This window comes from Tetrao urogallus (assembly GCF_951394365.1).
Source record: "Tetrao urogallus genome assembly, chromosome: 11".
NCBI classification, from domain to species: Eukaryota; Metazoa; Chordata; class Aves; order Galliformes; family Phasianidae; genus Tetrao; species Tetrao urogallus.
In genome coordinates, this window is record NC_136824.1 from 13,634,621 (window position 1) to 13,650,591 (window position 15,971).

General features: G+C 34.9%; 1 protein-coding gene across 1 annotated transcript in view; it reads left to right on the forward strand.

Moving 5' to 3' along the window:
* Nucleotides 1-7,986, forward strand: part of MINDY2 (MINDY lysine 48 deubiquitinase 2) — a gene marked incomplete at both ends in the record, with an annotated part of 28,716 nt that extends 20,730 nt beyond the window's left edge. Inside the window, 3 exons of the mRNA XM_079541032.1 lie at nt 4,875-5,048; nt 6,261-6,434; nt 7,867-7,986. Coding sequence (XP_079397158.1) covers nt 4,875-5,048; nt 6,261-6,434; nt 7,867-7,986 — 468 coding nt within the window. The remainder of the gene's footprint in view (nt 1-4,874; nt 5,049-6,260; nt 6,435-7,866) is intronic.
* Nucleotides 7,987-15,971: the final 7,985 nt, after the last annotated feature.

Sequence of the window (15,971 nt, forward strand, 5' to 3'; positions counted from 1 at the left end):
TTGGTATTGAGATGATGTCAATAGGAAGATTTGGCATATTTTTTAAAGTTTGTTTCATATAAAATGAAAGCAAATGTGGCAGTTCTAATATGTTTGCTGTCAAAGTATGGTGGATGTTTGTTAATGGCACTTCAGTTATCACATACTTAATCCCTTTTGCTGTTTGTCCATTTCCCAAGTAATCACTTAACCTACTTCCTATCAATTTAATTGCATATTAATAGTCTTAGCTCTTGTGATTATACAGTAATCACTTTCAACAATTAAAGATGTGATTTTTTTTTGCCTTTGCTTTTCATTGCACAGATAATAAATACATCAAATGATAATTCCCTAGATCAAGAAAAAACAGGACTGTAAAGAGGGAATCAGTTTGGTAAGAATATCTTAGTTCAGTTGGAACTCTTCTCCCACTGATGTGACTATTATACAATCTGTCTGTTTTCTTTACTGAAAAGTGACAAGAAGTTTGCCTGTTTGGATTGTCAAGTATGTATGTTGCAGTGATGCTCTCTAGGTTTATAAATGTTGGATTTCTGTTTCAGAACTCAAGGTGGGCTTCTGTTCAAGTACTAGATATATTTCATGCCAATAACTTCACTTTTTCCCTGTGGAAAAGGCATGAGTTTGGGATACTAGGGGCAATATAGCTTTTTCAAAACAGGTTTTAACATTCTGTCCCTTTCATGGTAAGTGTTCAGATTTTATTCTGAGTAAACATTCTTTTTTACGCAGTTTGAATCAATTGGTGTTTATTACAAAAAAAAAAAAAAAAAAGAGAAAGAAAGTAACAGTTACAATATTCAGATAGGTTATTCTCAAAAAAAAAAAACCAACCAACCCATGCATGCAGATGAACATAAAACATCTTTGTAAAAATCAAAGGTTCTGATCCAGAAGTCCGCGAGAATGAAGCTAATACACTTTGGCTTTCGTTTTCAGCTTTCTAAACCACTGAAAACATGGTAATTGGCCTCAGAGGTAGTTTAAAAGCATTCATCTCAATCACTTTTTTAGATCATGAAATTAACCTAGAAAATGATGTTTCACAACAACCAGTGACACCTGCAGCCTACATATGTAAGCCTTTCAAATACCTTTTTTCTTTTTTTTTTTGTGCACACCAGAAGATTGATAGAGACATGCAGGAGTGTAATCTTTTTATCCTTTGCTTTATTTAAGCCTTTTACATGTGAAACTATAAAATCTGGGCATTGGTCTACAATACGTGGGTCTCGATTCTTAGGTTAGATAGTTTAATTGTCTGTAATGTTAGTGTAGGCAAAGCTTACCTGAACAGTTATGCATTTGAGGCTTTCTTTTGCTGTATTTCTTGTTGACAGTGGTTGTTAGTACGGACTAACCTCCTTGGGGACAGTATTAGTCCATAAGATTGTTTATAAACAATCACCTGTGATTTAGGTGAAAAAACACTTAAAAGTAATAATACTTTAGAGGTAAGCAATTAAATATATTTCTACCTTCATAAAAATCTTAGTTCATAAACTATATTGTTTTCTGGGCATGGTGTACTTGACAAACATACTTGAGTATGTTCGCAAGCTGAATTGAATGACCTCAGAGTGCAGATCATTCTGTGTTGATTTTACAGGCTAGAAAACAAATAATCAAAATAATCAGGACCATGATCTATTAGGTAGGAAACATTGTTTTGTACCTTTGTTTGTTTGTTTGTTTGAGCCTCTTTCCTAACTTTTAAGTTCATTGTAAATGCTTCTAGCTAATGATTCTTATTGATCCTCTGACTGTGCTCCCTTTTTCTCTTTTCCTCCTTGTATTTATATTGAGTAGAGCTCAGAAAAGCACAGAAATCTTGTTCAGTAAACAAGTGTAGTGTAAAACAATTGGACACAAAAACTTGGTGTTGTTGGTTGCATGAAGCTTGGTGGTGTTATGTTGGTTGCATGTTCCTGTCTTGTAGCCATTTTATTCTCTATGCACTTCACAAGGCTGAGGAAGAGCTATGCAGTCAGACTGATCTCATCCATCATCTAGTAAGTGCTGGAAAATGGTGACTGGTTCCTGACACCGTGCATGTCCGTACGTAGCACAGCTGAAATGTACAGGCAGTATAACAGTCTATGACTAAACATATTTTCCTGCATCACAGCTGCCCTCAGTGGACTTGCTGATGAAGCATTTAGGATTGGGAAGGAAACGCACATGGCATTAAAACAGTGCCTGTAGCAAGTCTGTAGATAATGCTTATTATGAATAGAAAGAGCACAAAAATCAAGTTCTGGGAAGACTGATTTTCTTTAGAAACGAGTGGCTGTATTGCAGCTAGTGCACAAAGAACTGACTTATTTCTTGTATAAAACTGGAAGTTCTCCAGTTGTCATCAGAAGTGATGTGAATGTGAGCAGTAACAGGGCCAGCCTTGGGAAGCTGGATTTTTTTTTTTTTTTCAATGTCGTTAAAAATGATCCTAATATGAAGTACAGATCAGAAATGGGGAAGGAGTTGATCTCTGATCTGTGCTTTCCATTGCTTTCATTCAGATAACGGGATGAGGTATTCTGTCTCCTCACAAGTATGAGGGAGTCTGTGTGTTGGTGGACATCCTTTTGGTAGTGTGAAGCAGCATGTTTTTGAATAATGCAGTTAGTATTGGAATTGTAATGGTTTTGTTCTTAGGTAACATGGTGATATGTAATAAGCTGATTGGCTTTCATTGGAGAGCTGTGTGAAATCTTTATTTTTTTTTAATTTATTCCTAAGATATAATAGTTTTTAAATCAGTGTTCAGTTTGAGTTTTGCAGCTGAGGAAGACTTAGAAGGTAAGACTATTAAAATTTATTTCAGATTCAAGTTGTTTTCTATTCAAAGCTTCAAGGTATTTTTAAATAATGTAGTAGATTTTAATTCCATGAAGGCAACAATACATTTTAATATTAGTTTTTGAAAAATTCAGCTTTCATGATCTCCCAACTCCTTATTGTAAGTCTTAACATTTTCCAATTTCAGTATGATTAAAAAACAGTTTATGAACTGTTTAAAAATTCATTCAAAGTATCATGTTTTAAAGGAAAAGTTGATCTATTTTTTTCTTCTGTTTTTGTTAGAATCAATTTACTGATAAAAATAAAACGTTAAAGACTCAAATACACTTACCTTAGATTCTGTCATCTTTATTTTCTTACTTTTATGCACTTCATACATTGAATGCTGTGAAATAGGTGTTCTGTGCGAACTGGAAGTGGTGTGAAATAGTTTTCTTCAATTTCTTTGGATGATGTTAAACATCAGGAAGCAAATTTGTGTTGGCTTCAAAGGGAAAGATGATTTAATGGATCGTGCTGTGTGATCAGAATTGTTACTGACAGTTTTATCTGTAAGCCTACGTGTGCTTTCCAAAACTTTAGAATATCCATATATGCTCATGTATCTATATATGCTATATCATATAGTATTCCAAAACATATCTCATAGTGCCCTTTGTGGTGGTTTTTTTTTTCGTTTAATCTGCTCTGTCGGGCCTTCTGTGTAAGCATGTCTTGTGGTATTAGGTAATAATACTAAAACAGATGCTGTGTGTGGGGTTTCAAACCATGTGTTTGTTGTGTAGCACTCTTCAGCTACAGAAGAGATGGCTGTAAGCTTGAAGAGTCTTACTGGGGCTGGAGATGTTTATCTCAGATCCAGTTTTTCTTGTGTCCTGGCAGAACTCAGTGGGATAGTTCTGTTCTCGTTGAACAGAGGTGGTGATTTCATTTTTCACCTTTCTTGCTTCAGTACATTTTTGACACGATCTTTAATCTACTCTGTGTGGTGCTGTAGTACAAACAGCAAACTTACATGCATGTCACAATCAAGTGTTTTGTTTTTTGTTTGTTTGGTTTTTTTTGCAGCTAGAATACTGCAATTAGCTATATTTACTTGAATATTTTAGGTAATGTTAATGGAAACTTTGATCTTCATGTGTGCTGTATACTCAGTAATAACAATCTTGCATTGACATGTAGCTTTAGAAGCATTAGGATTAGATTCAAATCCAACTAAATTGAATTTTAACTTGTTTTTTTTTTCATGCTGCTTTGCTGTCCCTCAAACATGCCACAGTATCTCAAAATGTGCTTTTGAAATTCCTATCTGATTTCAGTCCTCTCCCATTCTTTCAACCTAAGCTTGTATTTCATCCTTCCTCTGCTTCAACTTCTGGATTTGTTAGTATTGCATCTCACTTCCAGACCAGCCCATTTTATAATTTCAGACTTCGAAACTAATAGAGAAATTTCACTTTGTGGAACTGTGAAAAGGATAAAATCCAACAAAAGCAGTTGTTGATGACAAATGATAGCAAGAATCGTTTTTTTTTCCCCCAATTGAACTATACCCCAGCTTGCATTTAAAAAAGCAAAACAAAAATCATCGTAAGACACAATCACATTTTGAGATAAAGCCATTTTGAGCCAATGCCTCTTGGATTATTTGGAAAGATCACCTTTGTCTCCAGATCTCGCCTTTCAAATTTAACTTGATGTGTCCTGGGACAATCAACATTGTCAATCTCAAGTCCTATTTCTCAGATGTGTTTCCAAGGAGTTGACAAGGGTTATGTTTGCTTCTTTACATTGAATTTCAATATTCAGTATAAATTAATGTAATAGCGGAAAAAAATGTAAGATACGTAATACAGAAATTAAATATGGTTGCTATTTTAGCAATGAATACTAGTATCTAGTCTCTTAATGCTATATATGGAGCCATTTAAATTTATATTTCACTAAAAAAATCAAAATTAATGTTCTACTGGAATGAAACAGTTATAATTAGCAAAAATTATTAGCTAATTTATCACACTGAAAAGTCATTTCTGTAGGTTTACATGTTTTCCCATCTTTCTGCTTAGGGTCAACTTTACCTGCTGGTAACAGACCAAGGTTTTCTCACAGAAGAGAAAGTTGTCTGGGAAAGCTTGCACAATGTGGATGGTGATGGAAATTTCTGTGACTCTGAGTTCCACCTACGGCCTCCTTCAGACCCTGAAACTGTCTACAGAGGGCAGCAGGATCAAATAGATCAAGTACTGGATTTGTGCCTCTCTACTGTATTTTTCTGTTTTCTTCTGATTATACATAGTAAATACCATGTATTTCTAGCCATACATGTTATGAACCTATGAACTAGAAAAGAATGCCTTATACACCTACAGTGAGGTTCTCAGAAGTGCTGCTTTGTAGTACTCTCGTGACTTCAGGGGAGAGGAGGACTGGGACCAACCATGAATAGTTTGGAAAACCTGCTTTTAATCTTTGAGAATCCCTTTCTTCAAACAACTTTGAGTAGAAATGTCACATCTGCCTTAAGTATGGAAACAGGAGAAGTATTGAAACTATAAGCCTGCCTAATAAATTCATTTCAGTACGTTGTCATAAGTGAACTTTGTGTTGTGATGCCCGCTTTGCTGAATGTAGGTCAGAGCTATAGCAGGTTGCACATGGTGATCATTGTTTTTAACAAGTAGTAGTTTGTGGAAGTCCTGTCTGAGACAAGACCTATTTGTGCTAACACATAAATGCATAGCAAGAGCACTTGTAAATCTTATATTCTAAATAAGGAAAATGAATTAATAATCCCTGTTATTTTTATCAAATACTTTAAAATGGATGTGAATAAGCAAATGCTTTTGAAAAGACTCCAACACTGTACATCTTTTTGTGGAATAAATCTAGTAGAGGTAACAGGGCTAGTAGTATCTTGAGTAGTCAGTGCTGTCTGTCTGTTTGAACATATCAAAAAGATTTTTGATTATTTTCTTCTTGGTTTAGGAATCAGTGTTTCTTATTGATTCTCACTCAACACTGTTCAGTCCAATGGGGACAGATGATGTATTGGTCACAAATCACAGAGTTCTTATTTGTAATTTGCTCTATCTGTGACAGCATTCAAATCACTACTTCTACCTAGAACTAGCATGAGCTAAACACTGTCCTTTTACTGTGGTCAAGGTAAAAGAATTTAAACCTGAAAGCAGTTGTGGTTTTTGTTTTTTTTTTTTTTCAGACATAGGAACACTGAGGGGAAAATTGTAAAGTAACTGTATTTATTCTTCCTTCCCCCTCCCCCAGCATTTCTGCAGTTCAGATTACAATCAGGTTCTGAAACAGAACTTCATTTGTAGATGGCTAGGGTAAAGGGAACGGTACTGTATGGCTGCCCTTGTTAAAAAATTTACTTGACATGACTTGGTTCTTTTCTATATGAAAAAGCATTAATATACAGGTTTACTATTTAGGATTATCTGATGGCTTTGTCTCTACAACAAGAGCAGCAAAATCAAGAGATTAACTGGGAACAGATACCAGAAGGAATCAGCGATCTAGAGCTAGCAAAGAAGCTCCAAGAAGAGGAGGATAGGCGAGCTTCTCAGTACTATCAGGAACAAGAGCAAGCAGCTGCTCAGGTCCAGGTAAGGAAGCATTATCACAGAATATGACCACTAGTTATAATGAGTATTAACTTCATACTTATATAGACACATCTGCATTGTAAATGTCTCAGATGATTAGGACTGATGCTGTTCACGTTATATGCAGTATTTGTTAAGAGCCCTTTAGAACTTAGGACCATGCACACAGATATGGCAGTTGCTGCTAATTAAATTCTTTATTTCTAACCTAAATCAAAGTTGCATTTATGCAGTTTAAGTTAAAATGATGGGATGCGTTACTACTTTAGGTTACAAAGATTGTATTAAAAATACACAATTTATAAAACAGTATTCAAGCAGAAGCTTTTCAATGATAGTTTTCATTTTGTCTTGTGGAAGGTTGTGGTTTTACTATTTTTAGTCTGTGACACCTTGTCAATTTATTCTGTCCTGTTTGAAAATAGGAAATTAACGGTTGCTAGTAGTATGCCTTCCCAGCCCCCCTCTCCATGAGCAGCTCCATTCAGAATGCTTGGAAAATGTCATTCACAAGCGTATAAGTTGTCATATAACTGAACTTTAATGCAAGAGACAATATTAAAGTTGTTCTGGAATCAGGGATTTCTTAACTAATTGAGACTTTCTTAACACACACACTCTTGTATCAAAATATATGCATTACATATTTGTATATAGAAGCAATCTGAAGAATCTTTGGATGGCCTGTGCCAATTCAGAACCCTCTGTTGCCACTAATTGTTAAACACACAACGAGAATTTCTGACAGTTAAAAGATCTGTTATTTCTGCTATATTAAGCTTATTGCTTTAATATCAGTAGTAGTAGTTGCTCGTAAGATGTGAACGGGGTCCAAGGAGAGATTCACTTCTGCTGATTGCAGAATGGCAGAAAAAATCTCCTTAACAGGATGTAGTGGCATTTGCAGCTGTGAGTGGATAGTAGCTAAATTAAATGAAGTAGCAAAACTTCTGCTGTGTTTTGTTGTATACCACCCACCAACTTCTGCAGTCCTTTCTGGAAATGGGCTAAAAAAAAAACTCTGCATTAATACATTTAGTCATCAATCAGCATTTTGACTCCACAACTTCTCAAATGTAGATTATGTTTTTATAAATGAAATGGGGAAAATTTTCCAGTATAGTAAATATTGAAGTGCCATAAAATGTTTGATTCTAAATTGTATTATTAGAAGAACTGATCTGAATATATAAGCACAATAGAAGAGACACACAGGACTTTAAATGTATTTTCAATTGATTTTGTTTTTCAGAAATAAGCTTCCATGAGGGCTTTGTAGAATTCATACTGAAAGACCTTCTATCTGTGTTCTGCTGTTTGCGTTTTAGTTACATTCAAGTTCATGGAAGTGTAATACTTGAAACTGTTCAAACTATAATTACAGCATCGTGTTTTATTCAGAATGCTGTTTGTTTGTTTGTTTTCTACATAGCAGGTGCAAGGTGCTCCTTCTCCAGCAAGTGGAAGGCAATCTGGGAGCAATGAACGCAAACGTAAGGAGCCTCGAGAGAAAGAGAGAGAAAAAGAGAAGAATAGCTGTGTTCTCTTGTAACAGTAAATGGATGACAGCATGGAGCCAAGTGCATGTCCTCAGAAGCAAAAACAAGGAGTACAAAGGAAGACAAACCCGTTACATGCCGCCTGTGCCTGATTACCCCACAGATTTTGTTCACGTTTCAGGAGAAGATGGGTGACTTTGTTACAATCATATAGACTTTCTTCAAAGTCATAGTGTATGCTGCTTGAGATGGAATTCCAAATCACAGTTGGATGTGGCTGTGCTTTGAGTTAGTCATAAGAAATACTGCACCTTGTAGCTGAAAACACAAGTTATGGCAAGTTTTGTGTCATAGTGACATCCATTACATATTACATCAGTAAGCTATTTTATCTTCCACTCTAAACAAAGAAGGTAACTGGTTTTGTTTAAGACTCTTTTCTTAAAGTATGTACACTAGCACAACAGAATCTTGTGTTACTTTCATGGTATGAAACTATATCTTAGGCTGGGTATAGTCTTCACAACATCAGCACCCAAATAACAGATGGGTGTTGCCTCCTCAATGTGTCCAGATATCTTTGCTTCTGGATCTAGTATCTTTGGTTTTTTGAACCCAGATTTATACTGTGTCAGTGCTGTTGTTGCATCTCTTTGCCAGCTTTCTTGCCCCAAGAATACTTGACTTGATCACATACAAAAATTGTTATTAAAAAATGGGGCATTTATTAATGAGCAAGATGAATATTGTTTGTTTTTCTTGCAATTACAAACTGGGTTATGACAACTCAGATGTTATCAGGGTTAAACAAGTAATTTTATAGGTCATTTCCTTTAAGTATTTTTTTCCTCTTGTAGGTAAACTGGACCAGATAGGAACTTATTTATTGACCTCTCCATATGATAGGTAAACAGCGAGAGGGCACGAAGGTCCATAATAATCCTTATTCTGTTTAAGAATGCAGAGTTAAAATAACTATCTATCTGCCTTTTTTTCCAGAAGTACCTTGAACTTTAACATGGCGTTAACACGTTCACTTGTACAGTTGAGCAAGTGTAATGTAATTAAATACATACTTTGTTTTCTAAATCATATATCCTTACAAAGCACACTTAAGAAGGGTGAGAGAAAAGCTAGGCTAATCTCTTGAGATAGTTTGGGAAGGCGGCCAGGTGTAATATTTTGTTTTAAATAGCTAATTTAGGATTTTTGGAAACCAGGTTTTTCTAATTTATGGGAACCAAACAAAGATGTTGCATCTTCTGGTATCTATAGAATACAGGAATGGGATGCTCACTGAATTTTGAGGGGACCACAACTCCTCTTCCGCTTACGTTAAGTCAGTAACAGTTATCTTCTTGCTGAACCTTTTTGATAAAATTTGTATTTCACAATTTGTAGATACTTTTGAAAACAGCTGCTTCTCCTGGACAAGCCAATTGCTTGCACGAGTCTGGGACAGCTGAAGTAGCTGGGTGGGATATGACATTCCTGCAGCAGGGCTTTGGATAATGTCTGTAAGAGAGAGGCTGTCTAAACACAAGTTGACAACAAAAGCTGCTTTAAAACTATTTCAAGCAGAACTGCTGAGATGATCCTAGAATGAAAATTAGATGTCTAAAGGAAGAATGTCTTATTAAATGAAGAGCCAGTTTTTACCACTTTTTTATTCCATGTTTTTTTTTCTTTTCTGTTTTTCAATTTTGTTATAATTTTTGTTTTATAAAGATGAAGTAATGAATGATAGGTCTCTAATATGTAAATTGTAAATGTAAAAAAAATCTCTATATTCTCTAGTAAAGTCATGCCCAGAAAAGTCATTTTAACACATAATATATGCAGTTTAGATAAATTTCTACGTCAAAGCAAAGGTTGACCACTTTTTTTCCTTTGCAGCAGCTTAACTTATTCAAACAAACTAGTGTGATGGAGGATCACCAACATAATGACTTGTCTACATTAAGCAAATTACAGAATATTTCAGTAGTGACAGTAATGAAGACTTAAAGGCAGAATGTTGTTTAAAAACATTCTGTTACTAAGATTTTTTTTCCAAATTTGTGTATTTACATTTATTTATTACCCTTGAAAAATAAATATGTCAAGCTAAGTGTTTGTTATCTTCTTATTTTCAGTACAGTGTTGCCACTTTAAGTTCTGTAACAAATTTGATTTGAACAGGCATTGTGGCTGTCGTAGATGCTTTTTGCCTGAAATACTTGCTTGCATTAGAATAATTCTTGTAGTATTTCTAGTTTCAGACAGATGCGCCTGAAGCCTTATGTACTGTAGTGATCACAGTGCCATTTGGTCACAATGAAAGAAAAGTTAAATGTCATCGTTCATCACAAAGTAAGTCTGGACTCCCCAGTAATTCCGTTTCTTTTTCAATAAAAGAGTAAAGTTTTCAGGTTATTTGAGATGACAGGGATGCTATTCAAACAGTTTTCTGTTAATACACTGTTTTCTTTACAGGACTCAAGGCTTTGGAGAAAAGCTAAAGAACTCCTGAGATCTAGGGCATCGTTCTGCATGGGTTGAGTTTGCTAGTGGCAAAAGTTATAAGTAAGGTGAGCTTGTTAACATCCAAAATTTAAGCATCTGGAAGCTTAATTAATACCTACTGTGACTAACTACTTCAAAAGTAACTGTCACAGTTGGTATATAAGACAATATGTGATGAATTAAAAGCTGAACAGAACCTCTTATCTGTAGTAGTGAACTTGGAAAGCAGTATCACAAAGTAAGCAGGGAGCACCAGCAAAGATGCTGTGTACTTCCGGCTCTATTTACTTCACTTATGCTCTTTTTCAAAGCTCATGTTCTGGCAAAAAAAGTTATCCTTGACTTAGACTTTAACTTTGTTATAGAATTTAGCATGTACACACTACAACTACCTACAAAATGTGTATGAAAGTGTCATAAAAGTAGAGTAGAACTTGTTTTCCACTAGATAAAAGCTAGCACAGAAAACAGAATCATAGAATTCCTTCTTGTTATGTTACAGCTGTGTAATAAAGCTCAGTACAAGTATTGAAACTAGCAAAAAGTCAAGCACTGCCACAGTGTTAAATGTTGTTCTAAAAGGCACTTTATAAATGCTCAAATCTATCACTTTTCTTAAGTGACATTAATATGTAATCTGAGGCCCAACAAAGCAGATCCAAGTGAAGATTGTAACAAGAGAAATTAACATTCCTGAAAATACAATGCAAAAACCATTTTTTTTGTAGCAAGCAATCCACTTAATATAACAAAGAATGCATTCAAATTGTCTTAACAGAGCTCTTCTTGTGCATCACAGACATGAGAGTTTAAAAGTGCAGCATATGCTCTTCTGTATACACTTGCATTGGATTGATAGTCAGTCTCTACACTCGGTATTTCACATCACTGTCAAATACTTCTTCAAAATTGTATACACAAGTTCTTGAAAAAAGTTTCCAGTTATGCAATAAAAGGTAATTCAGCTTCTTGAAATTGCATCTTCTGGTGTATTCAGCAGGAAATACCACAGTAAAATGTGAAGCTGATATACTTGTAACTGAACCCTTTTTCCCTGCTATGATAGTCCTATAACCCAAAGGTAACTGATTGCCTAAAGCAATTTTTTTTTTTTACTGTCAGGATGCTTACTGCAGTAGCTGAAATTTATACTATGTAAATCTTTAAATACAACATAATGAATTAAGAACTGTATTTTATACAGAAGCAGACTCTGAGAGGTTAAAGTCTTAAAGAGATGACTCAACAAATGCAGGCTAATTGATGCAGTGTCCTTGCTAGAAAGCATATTGCAGAAAAGCAAAAATAACAGCCTTTAGTTTGGTTGAAATGCAATGCTCACAGTTCTCCATCTATCCTCTAAGACTTTGGTAACAAGAAAAACCTGACACTGATATGTGTTCACATAGTCCAGTGATAACAAATGTCAATTTATTAATGTATGTATTTTGTTTTGTGCAGTTACTTTATTTTCTGTTAAGCATATTCAGCACTAGACTGGTTGCAGTGTTATGTTGAGGAGGATGATCTGGTGAGATAAATAACACTCATCCAAATCCACCTACACAGAAATCTCTTTGATGTTAATTTTCACTGTGTTTTTATATAGCTCCGTCTTGTTAACAGCTTGTTTTTGTAGTTGTCCAGTAGAAGAGCAATGTATTGACACTCAGTTACCACTTCCTATGAAGAAGCATGGTGGGGAAATTGAGTGAAGTGACTAGAACATAAAGTTCTCTGTGCCACGTAATTTTCTTGAAATTGGGAAGGGATTCATCCCTAATTTTGCTGTAGCATAATAAATACCTGTAGTACAGCATGGACTGGCCAAATCTTCTCACCTAAGTAATGACCAGCATAATTGCTCCATGTCTGTCCCAGTTCATCTCCTCTTCACTGTCATAGTGTTTCTAGGCCAAGGCTAGCTGTTCAACCCCTCTGATGATTCAGAATTTTTATTAAACGTCTGTTGCCTACTGGTGAATTTTGATTTTGTCAGCTGTGCCACTTTGAGCTCTCTTACCTGAAGAATTACCTCTGGAGAACTTGCTTTAAGTTCTTTACTGCCTTTAACGTTACTGTTCCGGTTTATACTTTTACTTTTGCTCTTGAAGGTTGCAATGAACAATTCATTATTTTCTGAGAAATTGAAGTACCTAATTATCTTCAGAAGTCAAAATACCATGTGTGCTTCTACATGGCAGCAAAGAACAACTTTGAACAAGACGCTAGGCTTGGGAAATGCATAGGGGGAATGATTCAGCTTAGCAACAGTACTCAGCATGTTTTAGCTTAAACAGTGTACCTAACAACAAACTATTTTGAACAAACTATTTTGTAACAATATGAAAAGGCACTGTCAGTGCTCACGTCACTAATTGAGTCACACTTCTAAGGAAGTAGGTGCTGGTGCTGTGGCTAACAGCCTTACTGAGGCCAAAAGTGAGTGGAATTTGACTGCGCTACAGCCAAACACCGAGCCAAATCTTGGTGCTGGGTAGGGGCATAGAAACTTGCACAAGTTTTACATTTATTTCAATTAATTGAGAATGTCCTTTCAATTCAAGTCCTGTCCAGTTTATGAATTTCACAATATGCATCACTTAAACAAGGGAAGTGATCTACGAGTGATGTGAGACAGTGCCTTTAGCTCACACAAACTGAGATCTCCTGAGCAGAATCCAGAGAGGTGGATGAAGGAGCACTAATAATACTGTATTGCTACTGGAGACAGGACAGTATGAGCTTCACCATGCAATGTGTCACATCCAAGTATCTAACTGTACTGTCCATACTGCAATTCATTATTTGGACTGATAGCATGAATATTTCAGCCCATGCCAAAGGTGCACTTCTTTGTTGTGGGAAAAAAAACCAAACTACACAATTAGATGACTGCTTTCTTAATAGACTTTCAAAAGACCTTAAACTGTTCTTTTTGGAATTTTTAGTCTTGGGAAATCAATAAAAAAAACTTTGAGTAGGAAATGTAATGAAATTTGACACAGTGTTTTTTCTTTTGTAGTACAGTTATAGGGATGATAATGTTGAGGGGGGAAAACACTATGAAATTTAATTTTGTATGAAAATGTTGTATTTACTTATGTATGTTGCAATCACCTTTTAGAATTGATAAATTGCTTCATCAGTAACAAGCCTTTGCTCTAGAAATACAGTTAGGAACGGATTTATTTATAAATACGTAAGGCTGTTTTTTCGACTTTAGTTATCATTGTGTGTTGCTATAGTTAACAGTTCAAAACTACCTTACAGTGACTGCTGGTGGCTGAATGTGTTTTTGGATCCTTTAAACTTCAGGAGCAGTATTTCAATACTTCTAGCACTCCAAATTTTTTGATTGTCTCTCCAGTCCAACCTCATACTGAAATGAATGAGGAAGAAACTGAACCATGGCGTTTCAGTGGAGGCTTAAGCACGCCAGTAATGCAATTAATTACAATTGGGAAATCTTGGAGTAAACAAGAGTCTACTTTTTTAAGTAAGTCTACTGTCAAATTGCCCTTTGTGTTTTCAGTGTGCATATTCAGTACTCTGCCTATATCAAAGAAAAGTTTATTTTCTCCTCAGTATTTTAGTGCCAAGGCAACAACTGTTCTCTTAATTGTAGGTTGGTTTTTCATCATTATTGTTTTATGGCAGATTAACTACAGCCAAAAAGAGCTGTTCTATGTTAATTACTGCTTTTGTTTATAGCTGGCTTTTGGTGGAGTCCTTTAGCTTCAAAGCAGATTTTATATGAGGTGAATAAATAAAATGTTCTGCTTTTTTTTTTTTTTTTTTTTTTTGCCAGTTACAGCTGTGGTAGACTTTAAAATGGAGTTCTATTTACTACAGAAAAAAAAATAGTTACTGCTTTTGGAAATAAAACTTTTCTTTCACTTGCAAAAGTTTACTAGCTGGTTGTCTTAAAGACTATTACAGACACAGTGAACCTGCCTGGGAATTTTTAAACTACTTATAATTCAGCAATTTGCATTTTTATCCTGACTAGTTGTAATAATTACATATTCATTTTATATGCTCTAATTACAGCAGTATGTTTGCATTTGCGTGTTTCTTACATACTTTGACTTTGCCCATGTTCTTTAAAAACCTATAAAAGAATGAAACTCAAGTGAATTGTGAATTGGTGAATTCTCCACCGTTGACTTTCTTACCATGTTGTCTTGATACTATGTTTTAACCAAGTAATTCAAAGCCAAAAGTTACTTCAGAAAAGCACTAGATTTCCATCTTGAAATAGATCCCTGTGTTCAAGCTGCTGTGCGTAGACCTACTGCAACTGTGCAATTGCTTAGCTGTCTTAAACTTCTGATTTAGTTGTGAGCTCAAAGCTTGTCTGTAATATAAATGGTCTGGTTTAACAGGAAATATACAGAAGCTACTATCGATGCACTGGAAAAGGGAAGAAGGTTGAAGTTGTAAAGATGTGTTTTACAAGTATGACACAACTAAATCCATTCACACACTATCGTTTATACCCCAGTATGTGATGGAAAACCTTTCCATTTTGATGCTGCACCATTACCCAGTATTGCGATGCTATCACCTACTGCCTGTTTTGTATTTTCAAAGCCTTAATTGTTTATGTTGTATTTATTTTTTAGAGACTATGGTAAGCAATGGACACTTTCCTTGTAAATCGTTAATTCTGAACACTTAAATCTTCGAAAAGTTTAATTCTGTACTTAATTCCCCTTTTGTTTTGTACCACAAGAACAATATTGCTAAGTTACTTTTTAAAGAATGTCTCTATAGTTTAAAAAAATCTTTACCCTGATAAGATCTATTTTGATTAATAGCCTTCTGAAAATCATCATCTGTAAATAAATTTCATTTAGGTATTTAAACTCATTCATAGTAGTCAAGGCTGGATGAAGTATTCAAATAAAAGCCACAGTGCAGAAGGACAGACTTCAATTTACCTAAATACTTTCAAAAGTCAAAGTTTGAGCCTATTTGTTTGTAGTTAATTTTTCACTTAGTTTCAGTTCAGTTCATATCCACATATGCAGTTTTTAAAATAAATAAGCAAAATAACACTAAGAAACATTATGCCTGTAGAGGCTTCAGTGCACGTCTAGACTACTGTAGGCAAGATGAAGACTCACCTCTCTAGTTTTATTTCTGTGCTGCTCGCCTGGCTTTGCCTTTAACTTTCATATTTCTTATTCAATCCATCAGTGACTGCAAACTCATCCTCCAGTAGCTACATATTTTGTGTTGTCACTTTTGAAGCACATATTACAGTCAAATTGCATAATTTTCAAGTACTCTCTAGCTTAGTAACTTGTACTTATAATCTACTGTAAAAAGTCTTAAACCCAATAGTAATAAGAACTGAGATTGATGCATTAAATTACTTTTTAGATAAATATCCAAACACTTGCTAATATAGCATTTTTTATTTAAACATAAGGAATATTTATAAAAGATAAATTATAGAAACTGTTGCACCAGTCAATTCCCTCCCGCCTTTCCTGAAAGGTTATTTACAGGAAAACAATGTAAC